Below are 19,253 nucleotides of genomic sequence, written 5' to 3' on the forward strand. Positions count from 1 at the left end.
AAATTACAGTGGGGAAAATTATTTGAGCCCCTGCAGATTTTGTAGGTTTGCCCACTTACAAAGCAATGAAGGGTCTGTCATTTTTTATCATAGGTGTATTTTAAAGTATGACCCCCTCACAAGACATCACTTTGAACTTGGTGGAGAAACCCTCGTTGGCAAGCACAGAGGCAACATGTTTCTTGTACCAGGTTTGCACATATCTCACTCTTTACAGATCTCCCATCCATACATTTTCTATAAGATTAGGGTCTGGAGACTGGCTAAGCCACACCATGACCTTAAAGTGCTTCTTCTTGAGACACTCCTTTGTTGCCTTGGCATTATGTTTTGGGTCACTGTCATGCTGGGAGGGAAAAAGTTTTCATCCAAGATTTTACAATACATTGCTCCTCATTACGGCAAAGTCAGCCTGTACCTTTAGCAGAGAAACAGCCCCAAAGCACAATGTTTCCATCTCTGTGCTTGAATGTAGGGATGGTGTACTTAGGGTCATAGTCAGTATTTTTCTTCCTTCAAACACGGATGAGTTGAGTTAATGCCAAAAAGCACAATTTTGGTCTCATCTGACCACAGAACTTTCTGCCAATGCTTTTCTGAAACATTTAGATCTTCATTGGCAAACTTCAGATGGGCCTGTACATGTGACTTCTTAAGGGGGACCTTGCAGGCACTGCAGGATTTCAATCCATGGCGGCGTATTGCTTTACCAATCATTTGTTTGGCGACTGTGGGTCCAACTGCCTTGAGATCATTTACAAGCTCCTCCCATGTAGTTCTGGGTTTACCCCTCACTTTTCTTATGATCATCCTTCATCAGGAGGCAAAATCTTGCATGGATTTCCAGACCGATTCTGATTGATGGTTATTTTGTATTTCTTCCATTTACGAATAATTGCTCCAATAGTGGTCTCCTTCTCGCCAAGCTTCTTGCTAATGGTCTTGTAGACCATTCCAGCCTTGTGCAGGTCTACAATCTTGCCCACAAGGTCCTTTGAAAGCCCTTGTCGTGATGGTGAAGTTTGAATAGAAGAAAGATTATGTGGACAGGTGTCTTTTATACACATAAGGAGTTGTTAGGCTCACCTTCTTAAATTGAGAGGCCTAATCTGCGTACCAAATGAGCACATACTGTAGCCAGAATTATTGTTGGTTGGTAGGGGATCAAATACTGATTTTACACACTGAACTGCCAGGCCATTTATAAATCATTTGTATAGTGTTTTTTTCTGGATTTGGTTGATATTCTATCTCTATCATTTATAATAAATCTAGGATTTAAAAAAAATATAAAAAGTATAGACCGTTAATTTCTTTGCAAGTGGGCAAACTTACAAAATATGCAGAGGATCCAATAATTATTTTCCCCACTGTGTATACTAGGGTTGAAACTAAATAGATTAATCGACAACTAATCGATTATGAAATTAATTGATTACTATTTTCATAATCGATTAATCGGCCAGTAACATAATTGGGTTAAAAAAACTAAAATGAACCCACTAGAGTACAAAAATATAATCACCACTGTAAATATTACTTTCACTGTTCTACAGTAAAAAAAAAAAAAAAAAAAACCCTTCCAGTGGTGATTATCTGCTTTTTTGTACTATAAAAGGGCCAACCCCAGGCGTTTTAACCCCAATATGTTACTAAATGTTTTAGGCCTGGTTCACATCTATATGTTTATTTGTGCTTTTTGCAGAAACACACTACAGTTCATTTACATGGTTTCTTATGGGACACGTTCATATCTGATTTTTTCAGCCGCTGCATATTTGGAAAGGGTCAGGGACTTTTAAACGCAAAGTTCTGCTTTTTTGGTTCAACATAATTCAATGGAGAAGTTGCAGAAAAGAACGTAATGCGTTTTTGTGTTTTTTTTTTTTTTTTTTTTGGTAGATAAAAAAAAAAACACAAATTGCAGTAAAATCACGTGCACAAAAATCAAAAGCAAAAACTGCCTAGGTGTGTACCAAATCTTATGCTGGCCACATGGATCAATTTTCGGGTGAGAATATTCAGATGAAAAATCTTTGTACATTCGCTGAATGAAAGAATGTTGTTTGAAATTTTCACTTCATTTCTGAACAAAAAACACATACACTGTCTGAAAATTCCTTTGACCAAGAAGTTTTCTATTATTTCCAAATGTTCCCGTCACTGTGGTTGAAAATGAACGTCAATTTGACCCATTTATTTTATTTTTTTAAAGGTCATTAACCGATTAATCGAAACAATAAATCGGCCAACTAATCGATTATGAAAATAATCGTTAGTTGCAGCCCTAGTGTATACGATCGACACCCCCAATGGATCACTGAAAATATATTAAAGTGGGTCTTAGTTTTTCATTTTGGATAGAGCAAGGGAGAGTTTTTAATCCATGTCCCATTTCAAAGATTTCCCTTCACTTCCTGTCCCATAGCCAAACAGGAAACGAGAGGAAATCCTTGAAAGTTAAGGGAATTCCTTGGGGACCCCCAGGTCATCAGAACTAGTGTCATCATTGGAAGATTTCCCCTCTATTACTTTTCTAGGGACAACACAAAAAAACTTGTTTATCCGATTGTTTAACCGGATACATAAAGAGCGAGTCCCCTAAACAGGGGTAAAGACAGCAAAAAAAATAAAAAAAAGGCAGCATTTTAATCCCTCTGCACTCTGTTCAAAACTAAAGCTTTTGCCTTTAGTTATACTTTAATCTCTGACCAGACACTTGAGCAATGCGTCCGCTTCTAAAGAGATAATGGCACACAATATTCCTTACACCACCTTTCTATCTGTAGATAGAAAAAGTATAATTAAACCCAATTACTAAAATCTAATAGAATCTTCAACATGTTAATATAAATTTTAATTTTCTTTGCAAACATTCAACTTTCATTTAAGAAAAACCTGGTGATATTGCCTTGAAGGTCCTTGTTTAGGCATGTTCTGGTCCACTGTGACAACGCTGTGTCCCTGTGCTCGTGCATCGTCACCCCATCATACAGACTTCTGTAAAAGGAAACCCTCCCTGATAAATGCTATGCAGCCATCACTGAAATGCATAGACAAGAGCTGGCTTTGACATTAGCAGCACTGAGATGAAGCAAAGCATGAAAAAAAATATTAAAAATATAAGTTTTTAAAGGCAATGGTTTAGACCAATGGTCTCCAAATTGCGGCCCCGGGGCCGATTGAAGTCCTTTGCTTGCTTTTATCTGACACAGGACATTATTTTGCCAAACAACAACAATGGGGCTTAATTTCTCCCACTGACACCAATGGTGGCGCACTATTCCTCCCACTAATACCAAAATGTGGCGTTTACTGCCACTGATGCCAGGAACATTACCATTCCCACTGGCCACAGTCCAGCCCCCCTAAAGTCTGAAGGACAGTAAACTGGCCCTTTTGAAATTTTGAAGACACCTGGTTTAGACTACATGGTGCTTCAGGCATGAAATTGTCATCCACTCTGAGCCAGCTTAAATCCTTGTATTGAACATTGTTTGATAAAGGCAGCAATGGTAGTGTACAATGGAAATTGTTAAAGAACTTTGTAATTAATGGTCACAATTAATCTGCGATGGTTAGCATGCATTTAAAATAATGGAAGGCGAAGCAAATATGCATGTACAGCAGGTGTTTCAAAGCCACAGAGATGAATAGGATTAACACGTTATCACCACAAGTCATCACAGTAGTTTTTATGCTTCATCCTGTAGGGATTACAAATACAGACGATGAAAGAGGAGTGAATTTTTAGATGAAGTACATCGCAAATGATGTCCCTGAGACAAAACAGCATGCTTTCCAATAGCTTTATTGTTCAAACTTGAAAGTATGCCAGTGTAAAAACCACCATCTTACCCACAGAAATCCCACATGGCACAACCAAAACCAAGCAGTCTTTATGACTTGTGAAACAAAAAGGGATGGAAACCATGAAAGCAAGTCATTGTAGCAGATCCCAAACTGGGTTTAAAGTGATAACAAGGAAGATAATAAACCTTCTCAAATCTGTGATTTGTATTTTCCTTTATACTCAATATAAAGCAGTTCTGCAAAGAACCATAAAAGTTATATTAACAAAACCACGGTTAACCCCTTTTGCTGCCAGAGCCATTTTTGCAAAATCTTTTTTTTTTCTTTTTTTTTCGCACACATGCTTAAAAAAAAATCATTTTAGGCCTGCAGATTACATAAAAAGTAGAGGTCGACCGATATGGGTTTTTCTCTGGCCGATGCCGATATTTTGAAATCATGGCGGCCGATGGCCGATATATGATGCCGATTTTTTTGGGCCGATATGTTAGGCCGATTTTTTATTTTATTTTTTATTTTATTTTTTTATCCCCCTTTATCTCATAAAACCTAACAGACACCTTTGCCACTGGGGCGTTTTTTTTAGGCGCTTTTGGGCTAAAAATAGCGCCTGTAAAGTGCCTGCAAAACGGCTCCCCTGCAGTCTGTGTGAAAGAGAGTGCTTTCACACTGAGGCGATGCAAGCAGCACGTTTTGGAGTGGTGTATACCGCTTCTCCACCACTCCTGCCCATTGATATTAATGGGCACCACTGCCCAAGCGCATGCAATGCGATTAGGCAGCGGTGCTTCACGGGCGCATTTAACCTCTTCTTCGGCCGCTAGCTAGGATTATATGTGCCCCACTAGCAGCCAAATAGCACCGCTAAAATGATGGTAAAGCACTGCTAAAACTAGCAACATTTTACCATCAACGTCTGCCCGCTTCAGTGTGCAAGCAGCCTATAAAATAAAAAACAAGTACTCAAAACTTTTGGACAAAAAAAAAAAAAGACTAACTTTACTGTTTTCGTTTTTTTTTTAAAATCATTTAGTGTATTTTTTTCCCCCCAAAAAAATGCATTTGAAAATACAGGACTTTTACTTGTAAGCAACAAGTGTCAGAAAAGATTTAGTCTTTAAATGCTTAAAGCGGGAGTCCACCGGGACTCCGCGTTTTTTTTTTTTTTTTTTTTTTTTTTTAAAGCCAGCAGCTACAAATACTGCAGCTGCTGACTTTTAAAATAGTGACACTTACCTGTCCAGCGCGCCCGCGATGTCGGCACCGGAAGCCGATCTGTAGATAGTCACTCGGGTGCTGCCACCGCCATCTTGGGTATGGGAATCAGGAAATGGAGCCTTTCGGCTTCATTTTCCGGTTCCCTACTGCGCATGCGCGAGTTGCGCTGCGCAATAAGGACGGTCCCTGCTGCCTCTGGGATCTGTGTGTTTCCCAGCAGGCAGCGGGGCACTTGCGGAAAGGGGCGTAATCGACGCCCCTTTCCGCAGAGAGCTATCCCGGAAGTGGGTGCAGTTACCTGGATTATCCAGGTAACTGCACCCCCCTCCCCCCTGAAAGGTGCCAATTGTGGCGCCGGAGGGGGGGGGGGGGAGGATTCCGATGAGCGGAAGGTCCATTTTAGGGTGGACCTCCGCTTTAAACTGAGAACTCTACACACTGAGATGATTTCATTCATTCAAGTGTAAACATTGTATCTTTCTGTTCTTTTCTTGGCAGGCTGCCCAGAGAGGAGGAAAGATGTTTCTATAACGACTCAGGCAACTTACACTGACTTCTATTACAGAATCAGGCCGCTGTTCTAAATCGGTCTTTTTATCAGCTCAATCGGCCGATGCCGATTAATTAAAAAACTGCAAATATCGGCCGATATATCGGTCGACCTCTAATAAAAAGCCTACAAACATTTTGAGAATCACTGATCATATGCGTTCTCCAATTTCTGAGGATTGCAGCAATTTATCAGCCTCTTGACCCAGTATCAAGCTTCCTTGATGACTTGGGTTACCCTATTTTCTCTTCTCTGAAATACCCATCATCATTCTTGGGGACTGTAACGCTCCCATTAATCTTAACAGCCTGGCTACATCAAAACTTCACATAATCTTTTGACCCAATACAATTGGACACACACTTCAACCCACTCTGATGGCAACACCCTTTACTTTGTATTGTGCCATCTTTACACTCCTGGTAACCTTGCCAACGCCCCCTTTCCTTTCTCTGATCACAACCTTGTCAGTTTCAAGACCTCCTGCACTGTAGCTCCCTATTCTCCGATACTCACCTCTTGGACTTCTCCAGAGCCTCTCCCATCCTCTGGAACTCTCTGCTTCAATCTGCCTCTCTAGGTCCTACTTTGTCCACCTCAATGGGATCCCAGAAAACCAATATCTTCAGGAAAACCCAACAACTGCATTTTTTAATTCTGCCATCAGCTCATCCATCACAGTTATTACCTTTTGTACCACTTGCCCAATCCTATTAGACTGCAAGCTCTTATGAGCAGGGCCCGCCTAGCCCCCCCCCCCCTCATAACTGTAATGTCTGCCTTTATATTGTAAAGTGATGCACTAACTGTTGGCGCTATATGAATACTGTATATTAAGAATTTGCCTTGCCTGGAGTTCAGCTTTAACAGTAATGTCAAACATCCCAACTTCTGCTCTACATTTACAAACACCTGTATTTTTGCTTTTACAGACACATTCACAGTGGCGAAAATTATTTGATACCCTTCAGATTTTGGAAGTTGGCTCATTTACAAAGAAATAAAGGATTTATAGTTAAATATCATTAGGTGTATTTTAAATGATAGAGAATATTAGGCAAAAATCCAGAAAAAACAAAAATGATAAAAATGTTATATACGTGTAGCGGTACCCCCATGGGGGCAGCTGGGTTGTTGCATTTCCAACTGGCTAGCCTGGGCGCTCAGGACTACCCTTCCCTATGGCACTTCGGGTTCCATACTCTCAGTAAAAAATCACACTATTGTAATTAAAGAATATAATAAGTTTACTAGAAAAGATTTAGTTGCTCAGAGGAACACCTCTCCGATTTAGTAATACAACAAATAAGTACAGTGAAGGTATTGTCAAAAGTTGATATGAACACTCTAAACAACTGATGTACATGGCCACGTCTCCAAGTGGGACTAATGCTCAGGGTGATAAGATATTGACTATGGGCACCTTCCCACTTCCAGCAAGATCGGGCACGAGCTAAAAACAAAAACAAAACCCTGCAATACACTATGCAGTGTTAACAAAACAATGAAACACAATGGGATTACTCAAGAACTCCCCCTGTGGTGAAATGCAGTCCTTTGTATGTAGTAGCAACACTGCAAGGCCTTACAGTAAACAATATAGTCTCGTTTTCTTTTCTTCAGCTAACCATTATACTGCAGTGTTTGTATTCCATAGGGGTTGCAGGTGGTAATGTGACGTAAAGTACTGAACAACAGTAATTTCAATTGTGCAATGCACTTATAAACTCCTTTCCTGGGAATGTACCCCCACAGTCAATCGTTAGTGAAGTTAGGCTTTGAGGCCTATCTGAGCACAGTCTAATTGAAAGGGACTGCTCCGTGGGACTACAGGTCTCAGAAATACTATGAGATCAGTAAGTGTGTGAAGTGATCTATATAACTTCTGGGCAACAACCCTCTCACCACACCAGGCCTGGATAACTGGATGCCTCTGCTCCAGTGGTGTCAGTCCTGCTGCCACCCAGCTCTGTCCCCCTGCACCACTCCACAAGATGACCCGCACCCTTGTTTGGCTCCGTCAAATGCTCCGGATCACAACACTGCTCCAGCACACTGTGGTAAGACACTCAGTGGTTGCTGCTCCGCGCCGCACGATGCAGGCTGCAGCTCTATAAACACGCACCCATAGATCCCTGTAGGCAGGCCACACGCCCCAGCCAGAAGAGATAGAAAATGGCCACGCCGGGCCTTTTATTACCTACCCAGCATGCAGTTCAGCCACTCAGTGCGCATTGGGTAGGTGAGTGGGCATTGTGGGTAGGAGAGTCCTCTCACAAAGTAAAACAATTAAATCACTTCCTGCTTAGCTGTTATGTGAAAGTTACATAGTCAGGTTGAAAAAAAATAAAAAAAAGACAAGTCCGTCCAGTTCAACCACAAGTTAAACAAGTCTTTTTCCATTGCATACCAGTAGAGGAAGCCAAATACTAAATCCAACAGCATGGTCTTGCTTTATAACATTGCCTGGTAAAGAGTCACAGTGCTACATATGTAGTTGCAGTTCAGCGAGTAAAATAAGGATTTGATTCCCTACCAACCAACAATAATTCTGGCTCCCACAGACTGGCTACAGCATGTGCTCATGTGGTACATGGATTAGCCCTGTCCATTTAAGTAGGTGCTCCTAACGACAGCCCAGTGTGTGTGTGTGTGTGTGTGTGTGTGTGTGTGTAAATGACACCTGTTAAGAGAATCTTTCTTCCATTCGAACCTCATCATCATGGGCAAGACCATGAAGGAGAAAACTGTTGGAGCGATGTTTCGCAAATGGAAGAAATAATAACCATCAATTGCCCTTAGTCTGGAGCGCCATGCAAGATTTTGCCTTATGGGGTAAGGATGATCATAAGAAAAAAGGTGAGGGATCAGCCCAAAACTACATGGGAGGAGCTTGTAAATGATCAAGGCAGTTGGGATGACAGTGACTAAACAAACCATTGGCAACGCAGTACGCCGCCATGAATTAAAATCCTGCAGTGCCCACAAGGTCCCCCTCAAGAAGGCACATGTACAGGCCCATCTGACGTTTGCCGATGAACATATAAATGATTCAGAAAAGCATTGGCAGAAAGTGCTGTGGTCAGGTGAGACTCAACTTGCTGTCTTTGGAGGAAGAAAAATGCTGACTATGATCCCAAGAACACCGTCCCTACAGTCAAGCACGGAGGTGGAAACAGTTTTTCTGCTAAAGGTACAGGCTGACTTGGCCGCATTGAGGGGCCAATGGACAGGGCCATATGTTGTAAAATCTTGGAGGAGAACCTTCTTCACTCAGCCAGAACACTGAAGATGGGGCATGGATGGATCCTCCAGCATGACAATGACACCCATGTGATCCGATTCTGCAAATCGTGCTACGTTTTGCAAGCCCATTGCAGGGTGTCATTAACATACACCCTGCAATCGCTTTGCATGGACGGGTTGTAATTTAGATGCGGTGCCAAAACCACAGCAAATTTGCACCGCATTTAGTGTGAACCTAGGCTGAAGATGGCTTGAACTTCAAGTTGCCATGTGACAGCCAAGAAACCTTAAGGATTTAGAGAAGATCTGTAAAGAAGAGTGAACCAAGGTCCCTCCTGAGGTGTGTACAAACCTACTTCAAAAAGGGTCTCACCTCTGTGCTTGGCAACAAGGGTTTCTCCACCAAGTACCAAGTCATGTTTTGCTTGGTGATCAAATACTTATTTTACTCATTGAACTGCAACTCAATTTATAACATATATGTGTTTTTTCTGGATGATATTCTGTCTCTATTTAAAATAAAAAATAAAAAAAGATAGATCTTTTTTTTGTAAATGGGCAAACTTAAAAAATCTGCAGGGGATCAAACAATTGTTTTCCCCACTGTATGAACATTATAAGCAATTACTTTCATTCAAGTATCTTGAAGTTTGGGTTTCCTGTTCATTTAAAGCAATGCCTTGTGTGTGTTCTCTACAGCCCATCTTCTGGTGTGCAGTGAAGCATGGCTCCAGAATATGGTTATAAACTGATCAGAGCCTCAGCCGAGACAGAAACAAGATGACAGTCATTAGGGGAGCGCTGGACTATTCAGGTGAATCCTGAGAGCAAAGCGATTTCTCACACAAACCAGTAAAGCATGCCAAGAACATACTTCATCCTCTTACCAGAACATCTTTGTCTCTTTTCCTTGTATTAAGACATCACTGGCTAAAAGCTAATAGCATACACTCATTCTGGCAACAACTTCAGCAATGCTACTGTTTTTTTTTTAATCCTGTAGTGACTGATGGGACCTGAAATAAAGAATTTAGGTAATGTGTCATTTTTTATGCTTCCACCCCTTAGGAAGTTTGAGGACGGCAGTATAATTCATTCAGGCACCAGTCACAGGACATAGAAATCAGGGAGAGAATAACTACCTCCATGATCATCTTAGCCCTCTGCTATTAGGGCCCCAACTGGCACTGAAATGGAATCCATGGCAGAGAGACAAATCTAAATGCCAGCTGTTGACAAATATAGGATGAAAGACTCCAGTGGAGATCCCCTTACCAAAATGCAATGTTACATGAATAATAATAGAAAAAATTTAAAATAAAAAACACAAAACACGAAGACACCACACACCAGCCTTGCTGTGTGAAGTGTCACTGCAAATATTTTAGGGAAATGATGAAGGGTTTGAAACAAACAATTCACTGTTGCTGCTATTTTGTAAAGTTACAGACTACAGATTCCATCTTTACATGTCCTTGCACTCTATCAGCTAGACCTCCCGTTTCGCTTAACCCCCCCCCCCCCCCCACATGTGTTAAACATTTGTTAAAAAGAAAGGGCTACCCAAAATTGTGGAGAAGCATTCAAAAACACATCTTGTTCTTGATGAACATATGCCAACTAATGTATAAAAAGAACAAAATAAAAGATGCATGCATTTACCCAACACATGTTAAGCCTCTGCTTAACACATGTAAAAAAAAAAAAAAAAAAAAACACAAACACCCCCGGTTAAAAGCAGTACATATTTGAACTAGCCATATAGTAGGAATGGGATTTCCATGCGCACGGGAGCCACCACTCGCGGCATATCGCCGTTGATAGCGGGGGGCGCTCAGTGCGCCTGTTTTTTGGGCAAATATCTCCTAAACCGTGTAGGTTTAGGAGATATTTCATGGACCTACAGGTAAGCCTTAATCTAGGCTCTAATGTCATGCGACAGTGTGTATGTGAGATAGAGAGATTATATATGTATAATCTCTCATAAGGGGGGGGAAAAAAAAAAAAAAAAAAGGCAGGCAGTCATGGTAACGGTTTCAGGCTAATATAGATTATGCCCTTTTATTTTATGCAGATAAATTATTTTCTTGGGGTATATATTAATTTTACTTTTATTATTAATTTACACATATTTTACGTTTTTCCATTTTTTTTTTATATAGGATTTCCAATCGATATAATCTGTGAAGTGTGGCAACATTGTATTTTTATTATATTATGTATTCGCTATATGTGTCACACCACGATCCACCAATTAAATTGATTCCAGATTGATTGTTTAATAGATTACTGATGAGCTTCATCGTTCCATGTATGTGTTCATTTAGAGGCACGAGGTTTTGAAGAAGGGCGTGAGCTGTACTAGCCCCGAAACTTATCATGACTGCCTGAATTTTTGGATGTTCTAACCTTCTTTAAAACTTTGTGCAGCAATCCCACTTGACTTATTTTATAACACAAACCCTTGGGAAGGCTTGATTGCTACCGCATATACCGCAGTGACCGACGTGCGCCTCATCCATCTCTAAAGTGCTTGTAAATACCCCCACCGATCACCTGTGAGGCTGCCTGCAACCCCCCCCCCCCCCCCCCCAGCTAAACTGAGGATGCCTGGTCCGATACAACAGGTATGTATCAGATCAAGCACCAGAGCATTTGCACAAGTACCAATACTCATGCAGATGCTTGATATCAGTAGAACCCCAATTTACATGGTAAAATGCAAGCGTTTATTCACAGGAAAAAAATAAAAATGGATAAAAAGTAAATGGGCTATGAAGCAACATCTGGTTGCTGAAGCACCAGAAACAAGACTGGCTGACTAGACCAAATCAACTTGAACACAGGGAGCAAAAAACTAACATATTCAAAAATGCACAACTGATTATTTCTTTGCTGTAATATCCTCCACTGTGATTCAAACTAAACCTATGGAGATTTAGGGTTATGCCCTTTGGAGAAAGCATGAAAATATTTCTCTCCAAAAAGGAGAAAGCATATCAAGGTAAAATTACATTTTAGCAGGGCCGACTTTTAAATGTGATGCTCTGCAAAGTTTGGATTAAATATACAAAGCCATACCCATTATAGAGGAACTGCAGCCTGCTCACATAATTTGTAATAAAACACATCTTTGTCATTCTGAAGCTTCCCTCCAACCACTTTGCATAATATATATATATATATATATATATATATATATATATATATATATATATATATATATATATATATATATATATATATATATATATATATATATATATATATATATATAGTGATCCTGTACGTACCAAATATGCTGCAGAAATCTCCCTCCACTGAGTCTAACCATTTTAACTGTGGGCAGCTGAAACTGCTGCTTGTTCACTTCCTGGATTTACACAGGCATACCACCAGCTCTGTAGCTCTCATTGGCCCTCTTATGACTCATCCCCCCTTCCCTTGCAGGAAAACTCACAAGAGTGAGAAAGAGCTGTGCATGATGTCATAAGCCTAGGCTAATGACCAGACAAGAAACAGGAAGTGGGCTGTTAAAATAATTACTGAAATTCGTGTTAAAATTTTCTTGGTGACATGTGTCCTTATTTACAGTGTCTCTATATTCTTTAATATGCAGTTCACAAGCACCTCCCTATAAAACGACATACAGAATTCCTCCAATGCCGCGCACACACGACCGGACTTTGACAGCAAAGGCCCGACAGAATGAATCCGTCGAAAAATTCCATCGAACCTTTGCTGTCCACAAATCTGACAGACTTTAGAAATGGAACACATTTCAAAATTTTCGGCGGAACTCCACTGGACCCAGTTCCTATGGAGAAATCCGCTAGTCTGTATGCTAGTCCAGACAGACAAAAACCGACGCTAGGGTAGCTATTGGCTATGAACTTCCTTATTCTAGTCCGGTCATATGTCATCATGTTCAAATCCATCAGACTTTGGCATGATTGTGTGCGGCCCAGTCTGTTAATTCGGGATGACAGTGGGACCTAGTCTGCCGGAAAGTCCGGTTGTGTGTACGCGGCATTACAGATATACGATTCTTAGGTTGCCCAAAGATGGGTACTTTTTTTTTTTTTATTAAATCAGCAGGCTGATCAAATAAATAAATTACTCCATCCACACAAGTAAGGTGGACGAAGGACTCCTTCCCTATGTGCTAGTGCACTCTGACAGCGGGTGCCAGAACACACTGATCAGCACTGAAACAGCTGATCGAATGAAAATTTTCCAAAATTCCTGTTCGACAGTAGTCCATTTTACTAGTCCGTCTAGTGGAAACGGCCATAGATATTTCACAATTCATCCAGTCCCTGCTGAACTGGCCAAATTTCAATCCACCTATGGCCAGCTTTAGTCCCTAGCTGTGCATTGGAGTTTCTCCCGCTGGCCCCCATGTTACTACAAGACACAGTGAACTCCAGGACTATTGAATATTGTGGGATTAGCTGGGAGGTTTTTCTTCACTACTGCTGAGATCCTGTTGACAATGAACACCTCTTTTTAACAATTCTTTAGTATTAGTCACTTAGACTTTGGACTGAATGATGATGGGCATCATTCAAGGGTAGAGGCAGTGCAGAATCAGTGCAATCAGTGTAGGAAGTAGCACTGGGGGGTCAGGTGAATTTAGGTGCTGGAGAGGCTTCTTTTTTTTTTTAAAGTTTATTTTAATGAGCTGTTGGGGTCAATTTCCCCCCCCCCCAAGTTGGATTTGGACTTTAAGTAATGGAAAACACAAATATTAGTGGCACAGTTCCTTGAAAAACTAGTCATACATCTTGAAAATTTTCCACATTTTGTCACGTTACAACCAAAAAGGTAAAAATTTATTTTATTGGGATTGTGTGTGATACACCAACACAAAAGTGGCACATAGTTGTGAAGTGGAAGGAAAATTAAACCGTTTTCAACATTGTTTTACAAATAAATGTGTGAAAAGTGTGGCTTATCAATACTTTGTAGAACCACCTTTTGCTGCAGTTATAGCTTTTTTTGGGTATGTGTCTTTACCAGCTTTGCCCATTCTACTTTGCAGAATAGCTCAAGCTCTGTCAGACTGAATAGAGAGTTTCTGTAGAGAGCAATTTTCATGTCTTACCATAGATTCTTAATTGGATTTAGGTCTGGACTTTGACTGGGCCATTAGAACACATGAATATCCTTTGATCTAAACCATTCCATTGTAGCTCTGGCTGTATATTTAGGGCTGTTATCCTGCTGAAGGTGAATCTCCGCTCCAGTCTCAGGTCTTTTGCAGACTTGCAGGTTTTCTTCTAAGATTGCCCTGTATTTGGCTCCATCCATCTTCCCATCAACTCTGGCCAGCCTCCTTGTCCCTACTAAAGAAAAGGATCCCCACAATAGGATGCTGGTAACACTAAGTTTCACGCTGGGCATGGTGTGTTCAGGGTGATGTGTAGTGTTCATTTTCCGCCACACATAGTATTTTGCTTTCAGGCCAAAAAGTTCAATTTTTGTCCCATCTGACCAGAGCACCTTCTTCCATGTGGGGGACACAGCAAACATTTGGGTTCTCGTAAGCAGGACTTCTTACGGCTTTCTTTCAACAATGTCTTTTTCCTTACCACTCTTCCATAAAGGCCAGATTTGTGGAGTGCACAACTTAAAGTTGTCCTGTGAACAGATTCTCCCACCTGAGCTGTGGCTCTCTACAGCTCCTCCAGAGTTACCATGGGCTTGTTGGCTGCTTCTCTGATGAATGCCCGCCTTGCCCAGCCTGTCAGTTTAGGTGAATAGCCATGTCTTGGTAGGTTTGCAGCTGCGTCACACTCTTTCCATTTTTGGATGATGGATTAGTGCTCTGTGAGATGTTCAAAGCTTAGGATATTTTTTTTTATACCCTAACCCTGCTTTTAACCTCTCCACAACTGTATCCCTGACCAGTCTGGTGTGTTCCTTGGCCTTCATGATGCGGTTTGTTCACTAGTGTTGGTCTATCACATAAAATCCCAATAAAATACATTTACATTTTTGGTTGTAACATGACAAAATGTGGAAAATGTCAAGGGGTATGAATACTTTTTCAAGGCACTGTATAAGCAGCTCTACGCTTAGAAACTATAGATCCTTTAGGTTTAATATAGGATAGGATAACTATAGGCTGTTCGTTATTCAGCTAGCAGCCACACTGGAGTCACATCAATGACATAATATCAGATTAACCACTTAGCACTCCGATTTCCGTCTTGCTAATTAGTTCTCCTTAGATAATGAGTGCAGTGAAAGGATATTTAATGCTTCTACCCATGCAACCCCATAATATTGTTACTTACAAAGGATTTACCGTTAAGGAAGTGTGAGGTACATGTAGGAGAGGATTCTTTCCATTTCCATGACAGCTTTAATGTCCCTTAGTAGTTTACCATTGTCAGGGATGACATTCATAGGCTACACAATGGTGCAGGAGGTTGCAGATAGTTTAGGAAACCACGAGTTTAGTAAAGACTAAGCAAGATCTTAAAGAGGAAGTAAACCCTGATGAAACCCTGATAATTGCAGCGCTTTCACATGTCAAATTGCATGCCAAATCGGTGGCTATTGCCGGCAATGGCACTGCCTGAATCGGCGCAATGCCACGTTCGCGGTGCCACACCAATTCCCAAAAGTAGTTTCTGCACTACTTTTGGAGATTTATTTATTTGTATTTTTTTCATATTTTACGTATTTGTAACAGGTTTACTCTAAAGCAGACTGGGCACAGACCACTAATTATTCTGGTGGTTTTGTTTAGTAGATCAATCCATTTGTGAATAAGCAGCAATCTTCGTTACCACAGAAGAAACAAATGTCAATAGAATATATTTAGATATCTGAATAAGTCTGCTGTTAAAGAGGAAGTAAACCCTGATGAGTTTACTTCCTCTTTGATTCCCTGCAAAGGTAAAGCATAATGGGCTACTATGCATCGCATAGTAGTCCATTATGTGTCACTTACCTGACACAGGAGCCAGCAAAGTCACCTCTGTCCCCTGTAGTCCGGAGCATCCATCTTCTCGGTGGGTCTCGCTGCTCCGCCAATGTCATTCGACAAAGCCGCGATGTCGTCACTCCCGCACATGCGTACGGGAGCCGCCACTCGCGGCATATCGCAGTTGACAGCGGCGCGCTCAGTGCGCCTCTGTCTACGGCACATGCACCGTAGACAGCGGTGCCTGTCTTTTTGTAAATATCTCCTAAACCTTGTAGGTTTAGGAGATATTTTGTGGACCTACAGGTAAGCCAATGTGGTTTCTAAGGGTTTACAACTACTTTAAAAGCAGAGTTACACCTGAGGAAAAAAATTTAAAGTCAGCAGCTACAAATAGCGTAGCTGCTGACTTTTAATATATGGACACTTACCTGTCCAGGGAGCCCGCAATGTCAGCACCCAAAGCCAATCTTTAGATCGACTCACGGGTGCTGCCGCCACCATTCCTGGTAGGGGAAGCAGGCCTTAAAGACTTTCGGCTTCACTCCTGGTTCCCTACTGTGCATTCTGAATGGTCCCTGCCATCTCCCAAAAGACAGCGGTGGGGGCAAATGGAAGTGGGAGCAAATACTTGGATTTGACAGGTAATTCTCACAACAGGAAAAAAAGAGAAAGAGAGAAAGAGAAGAGAGAAAGAGAGAAAGAGAGAAAGAGAGAAAGAGAGAAAGAGAGAAAGAGAGAAAGAGAGAAAGAGAGAAAGAGAGAAAGAGAGAAAGAGAGAAAGAGAGAAAGAGAGAAAGAGAGAAAGAGAGAAAGAGACTCCCTTAGTCAAATACAACAGACTGGCATGGAATTTGTTTTTAGAAAAAAAAGGTGGACAGCAGTACAGAAGAGCCTTCAAGCTGGAACCAGCAATCTGCATTTTTCAGTTGCTATAAGAGACAGCCTATGCTACAAGGAAACTCACAATAAGGTGAAGTAAGGCTATGGACGATTCCGTTTTAACGCTTTCCCAGGCTCTCTGCAGTTTGCCAGTCCATGCAAGAGTAACCTCTGGTACTTAATCTCAGGTTTCCAATCCATCCTTTCCGTCATGCTTTCGGGTAGTGAGCATGCTCTCCTTTGCAGAACCTTGAGCACATGGCTAGGCCTCAGCCCTACCCAGCAGCAACTGTTCCTCACACATCCACCCAGCTGGGTGGAAAAGACCCAAATCACCTGACTTCCTCCAAATAAATACCATCTCCCAGCATTCTCAGCGACCAAAGAAACTCTTACTGATTGGCAAAGAAAAATGTGTATAGTCATAACATAATCATAATTTCACTTTAGCCCATCTTACTAATGTTAAAAAGGTAAGGCAAGGTAATGGTGCCCCCTATTGACAAACGGGAGAAACCACAGCTAATTGAAACCCATTAATCGAAATAGGACTATAAATTAGCCTGGCTAGCTACCACAACTAAATGTATTAGCAGCCCTGTTTAGGGCAAGGGTGCTACATGTAAAAATGAAAGCTTTGGATTTGGATATTACATTTGAGCCAGTCTTAACGTTCTAGTTAAAGATAGGACCAAGTGAGTAGCTAAATAAAGAAAGAAAAACAGCCTTGGTACTGTGCATCAAAAGGCCAATTCCCTATTATACTTTTATGGTCAATGTTCTCACATCGGTTTTATACACAAATTGCATTCTTAATAGAAGATTGTTTGACAATCAATGATGCTACAAAACAACATACTTCCCTATTTACCTGAACAACCAGATTTGTTTTTTTCTCTCTTCGATTACAGACTTGCAACCTAAGCTACAAAACCAACAAACACCAGTCTTAAAACATGGTCAAGAAAGAAATATTTGAACTAAAATGTCAGCAAAGACCTCTTTTTGGACTGAGGAAGGCTTAGAGCCGCTCTTGAATTTTTATTGCTTTGTCCACATAAGGGAAGGCTTCCTTTGATCACTGTCCAAGGGATTAGTCACTTAGGCAGGAAATAAATCTCTCCAATAGAAATGCATGCAGCAATAAAAATTTTTACCAGACTTGAAAAGATTTAGAACTTCTGCCAGTTGTTTTTTTTCCTAACTTGTTCTCATTAGGATGATTTCCCCTCACTTCCTATGCAAGAAAAGGAAAACATCCTAAGGGTGACACAGCCAGCAATAAAATCTGACAGTAATGACAGGTTCCCTTTAAGCCTGCCATAACAACAACATGCATATTCAGTGCAGGTCTCTTCTGAGCTTCTTGGCTTTAATCAGACAAGGCGTGCCCTGACCACATCTACCAAAAAATCAGATATCAACAATGGCAGCAATGTGTTTAGCTAGAAGGAACCAGAACATCTAGCCCAGCATTCCCATAAACGCCCCATGAAGACGTATTTATTCAGAGACTGAATGACAATATTGATTTGTTTATGCAGCGTTTGTGCTTGTACATACAATATATACATTATGTTCACATAAATAAAAAAAATTTTATAAAAAAAAAGTGGTTAAAATCTCTACATAGGTAGAGTAAACAGAACGCACAACATTATATAGATTACCTTGCTCAAGTCGGAAGCAGAGAGAGCGTTTTGCAGCTTCTATTTCAGGAGATGGATTGTCCAGAACCTGCCTACACCACTCCATTGGGCTAAGGCTGGATTCAAATGACCTCTGCTTCTTAGGAGGAGACACATAAAGCCTAGAGAAATTTAAAAAATAAAAAGAATCGAGTCAGATTAAAAGCCAGTGACCTTCAAAAAGACATAAAATGCCCGTGTTGCGTTTTAAAAAAAATATATATGGAGGGGGCAAATGTTGGACATGCTCTCCCAGTGGTCATCAACCCTGTCCTCAGGGCCCACTAACAGGCCAGGTTTGCCAGATAACTGAAATACATCACAGGTGATATCATTTGCTGCTCAGTGATTGCAGTATTCTAGTCTGCATCTCCCCAATGTAATACTTAAAACCTGGCCTGTCAGTGGGCCCTGAGGACGGGGTTGATGGCCACTGCTATACTTCCTAAAGTATAAAACTCACTTCTTATGTGGCCCCTAGAAAGAAAAGGGAGCAGAATCTTTAAAAACAGGGGCACTATGGCTCTGAGGGGGAGAGAATGGAGGCTGTCTCTCCCCGCCAGTCATTCCCTTTTCGCTGGGATATCCTGCTCTTATGCCTGTCACCTCTTTGTCCCACTCTTTCATTTTTCTCTCTCTATAATTTGCTGTGTAGAATTACTCTTATGTTAATCTTCTTGGCATTGACAAAGCATTATTTTCCTTGACTCTTATGTGATTTGAGTTGTACATGTAATTTTATGTTCAATAAAATTTTGAAACGGGAAAAAAAAAAAAAAAAAAAAAAAAAAAACACAGGGGCACTATGAGAAATTAGAATGTGTATAAAAATATAAAAAAAAAAAAAAAAAAAAAAAAAAAAAACACACACACACATTGAAAAAAAAAAAAAAAAAAAAAAAAAAAAAGTCAGCTGACA

At 40.8% G+C, this 19,253-nt stretch overlaps 1 protein-coding gene across 2 annotated transcripts in view; it reads right to left on the reverse strand.

Moving 5' to 3' along the window:
* Positions 1–19,253, reverse strand: part of SLAIN1 (SLAIN motif family member 1) — a 111,064-nt gene that overhangs the window by 71,381 nt on the left and 20,430 nt on the right. For both annotated transcript variants that reach the window (XM_077483065.1, XM_077483064.1), the window contains exon 2: positions 18,317–18,456. In XM_077483065.1, coding sequence (XP_077339191.1) covers positions 18,317–18,456 — 140 coding nt within the window. The remainder of the gene's footprint in view (positions 1–18,316; positions 18,457–19,253) is intronic.

The sequence above is a fragment of the Lithobates pipiens genome, unplaced genomic scaffold (assembly GCF_037356315.1).
Source record: "Lithobates pipiens isolate NorthernLeopardFrog02 unplaced genomic scaffold, aLitPip1_a1.2 Scaffold_16, whole genome shotgun sequence".
NCBI lineage: Eukaryota > Metazoa > Chordata > Amphibia > Anura > Ranidae > Lithobates > Lithobates pipiens.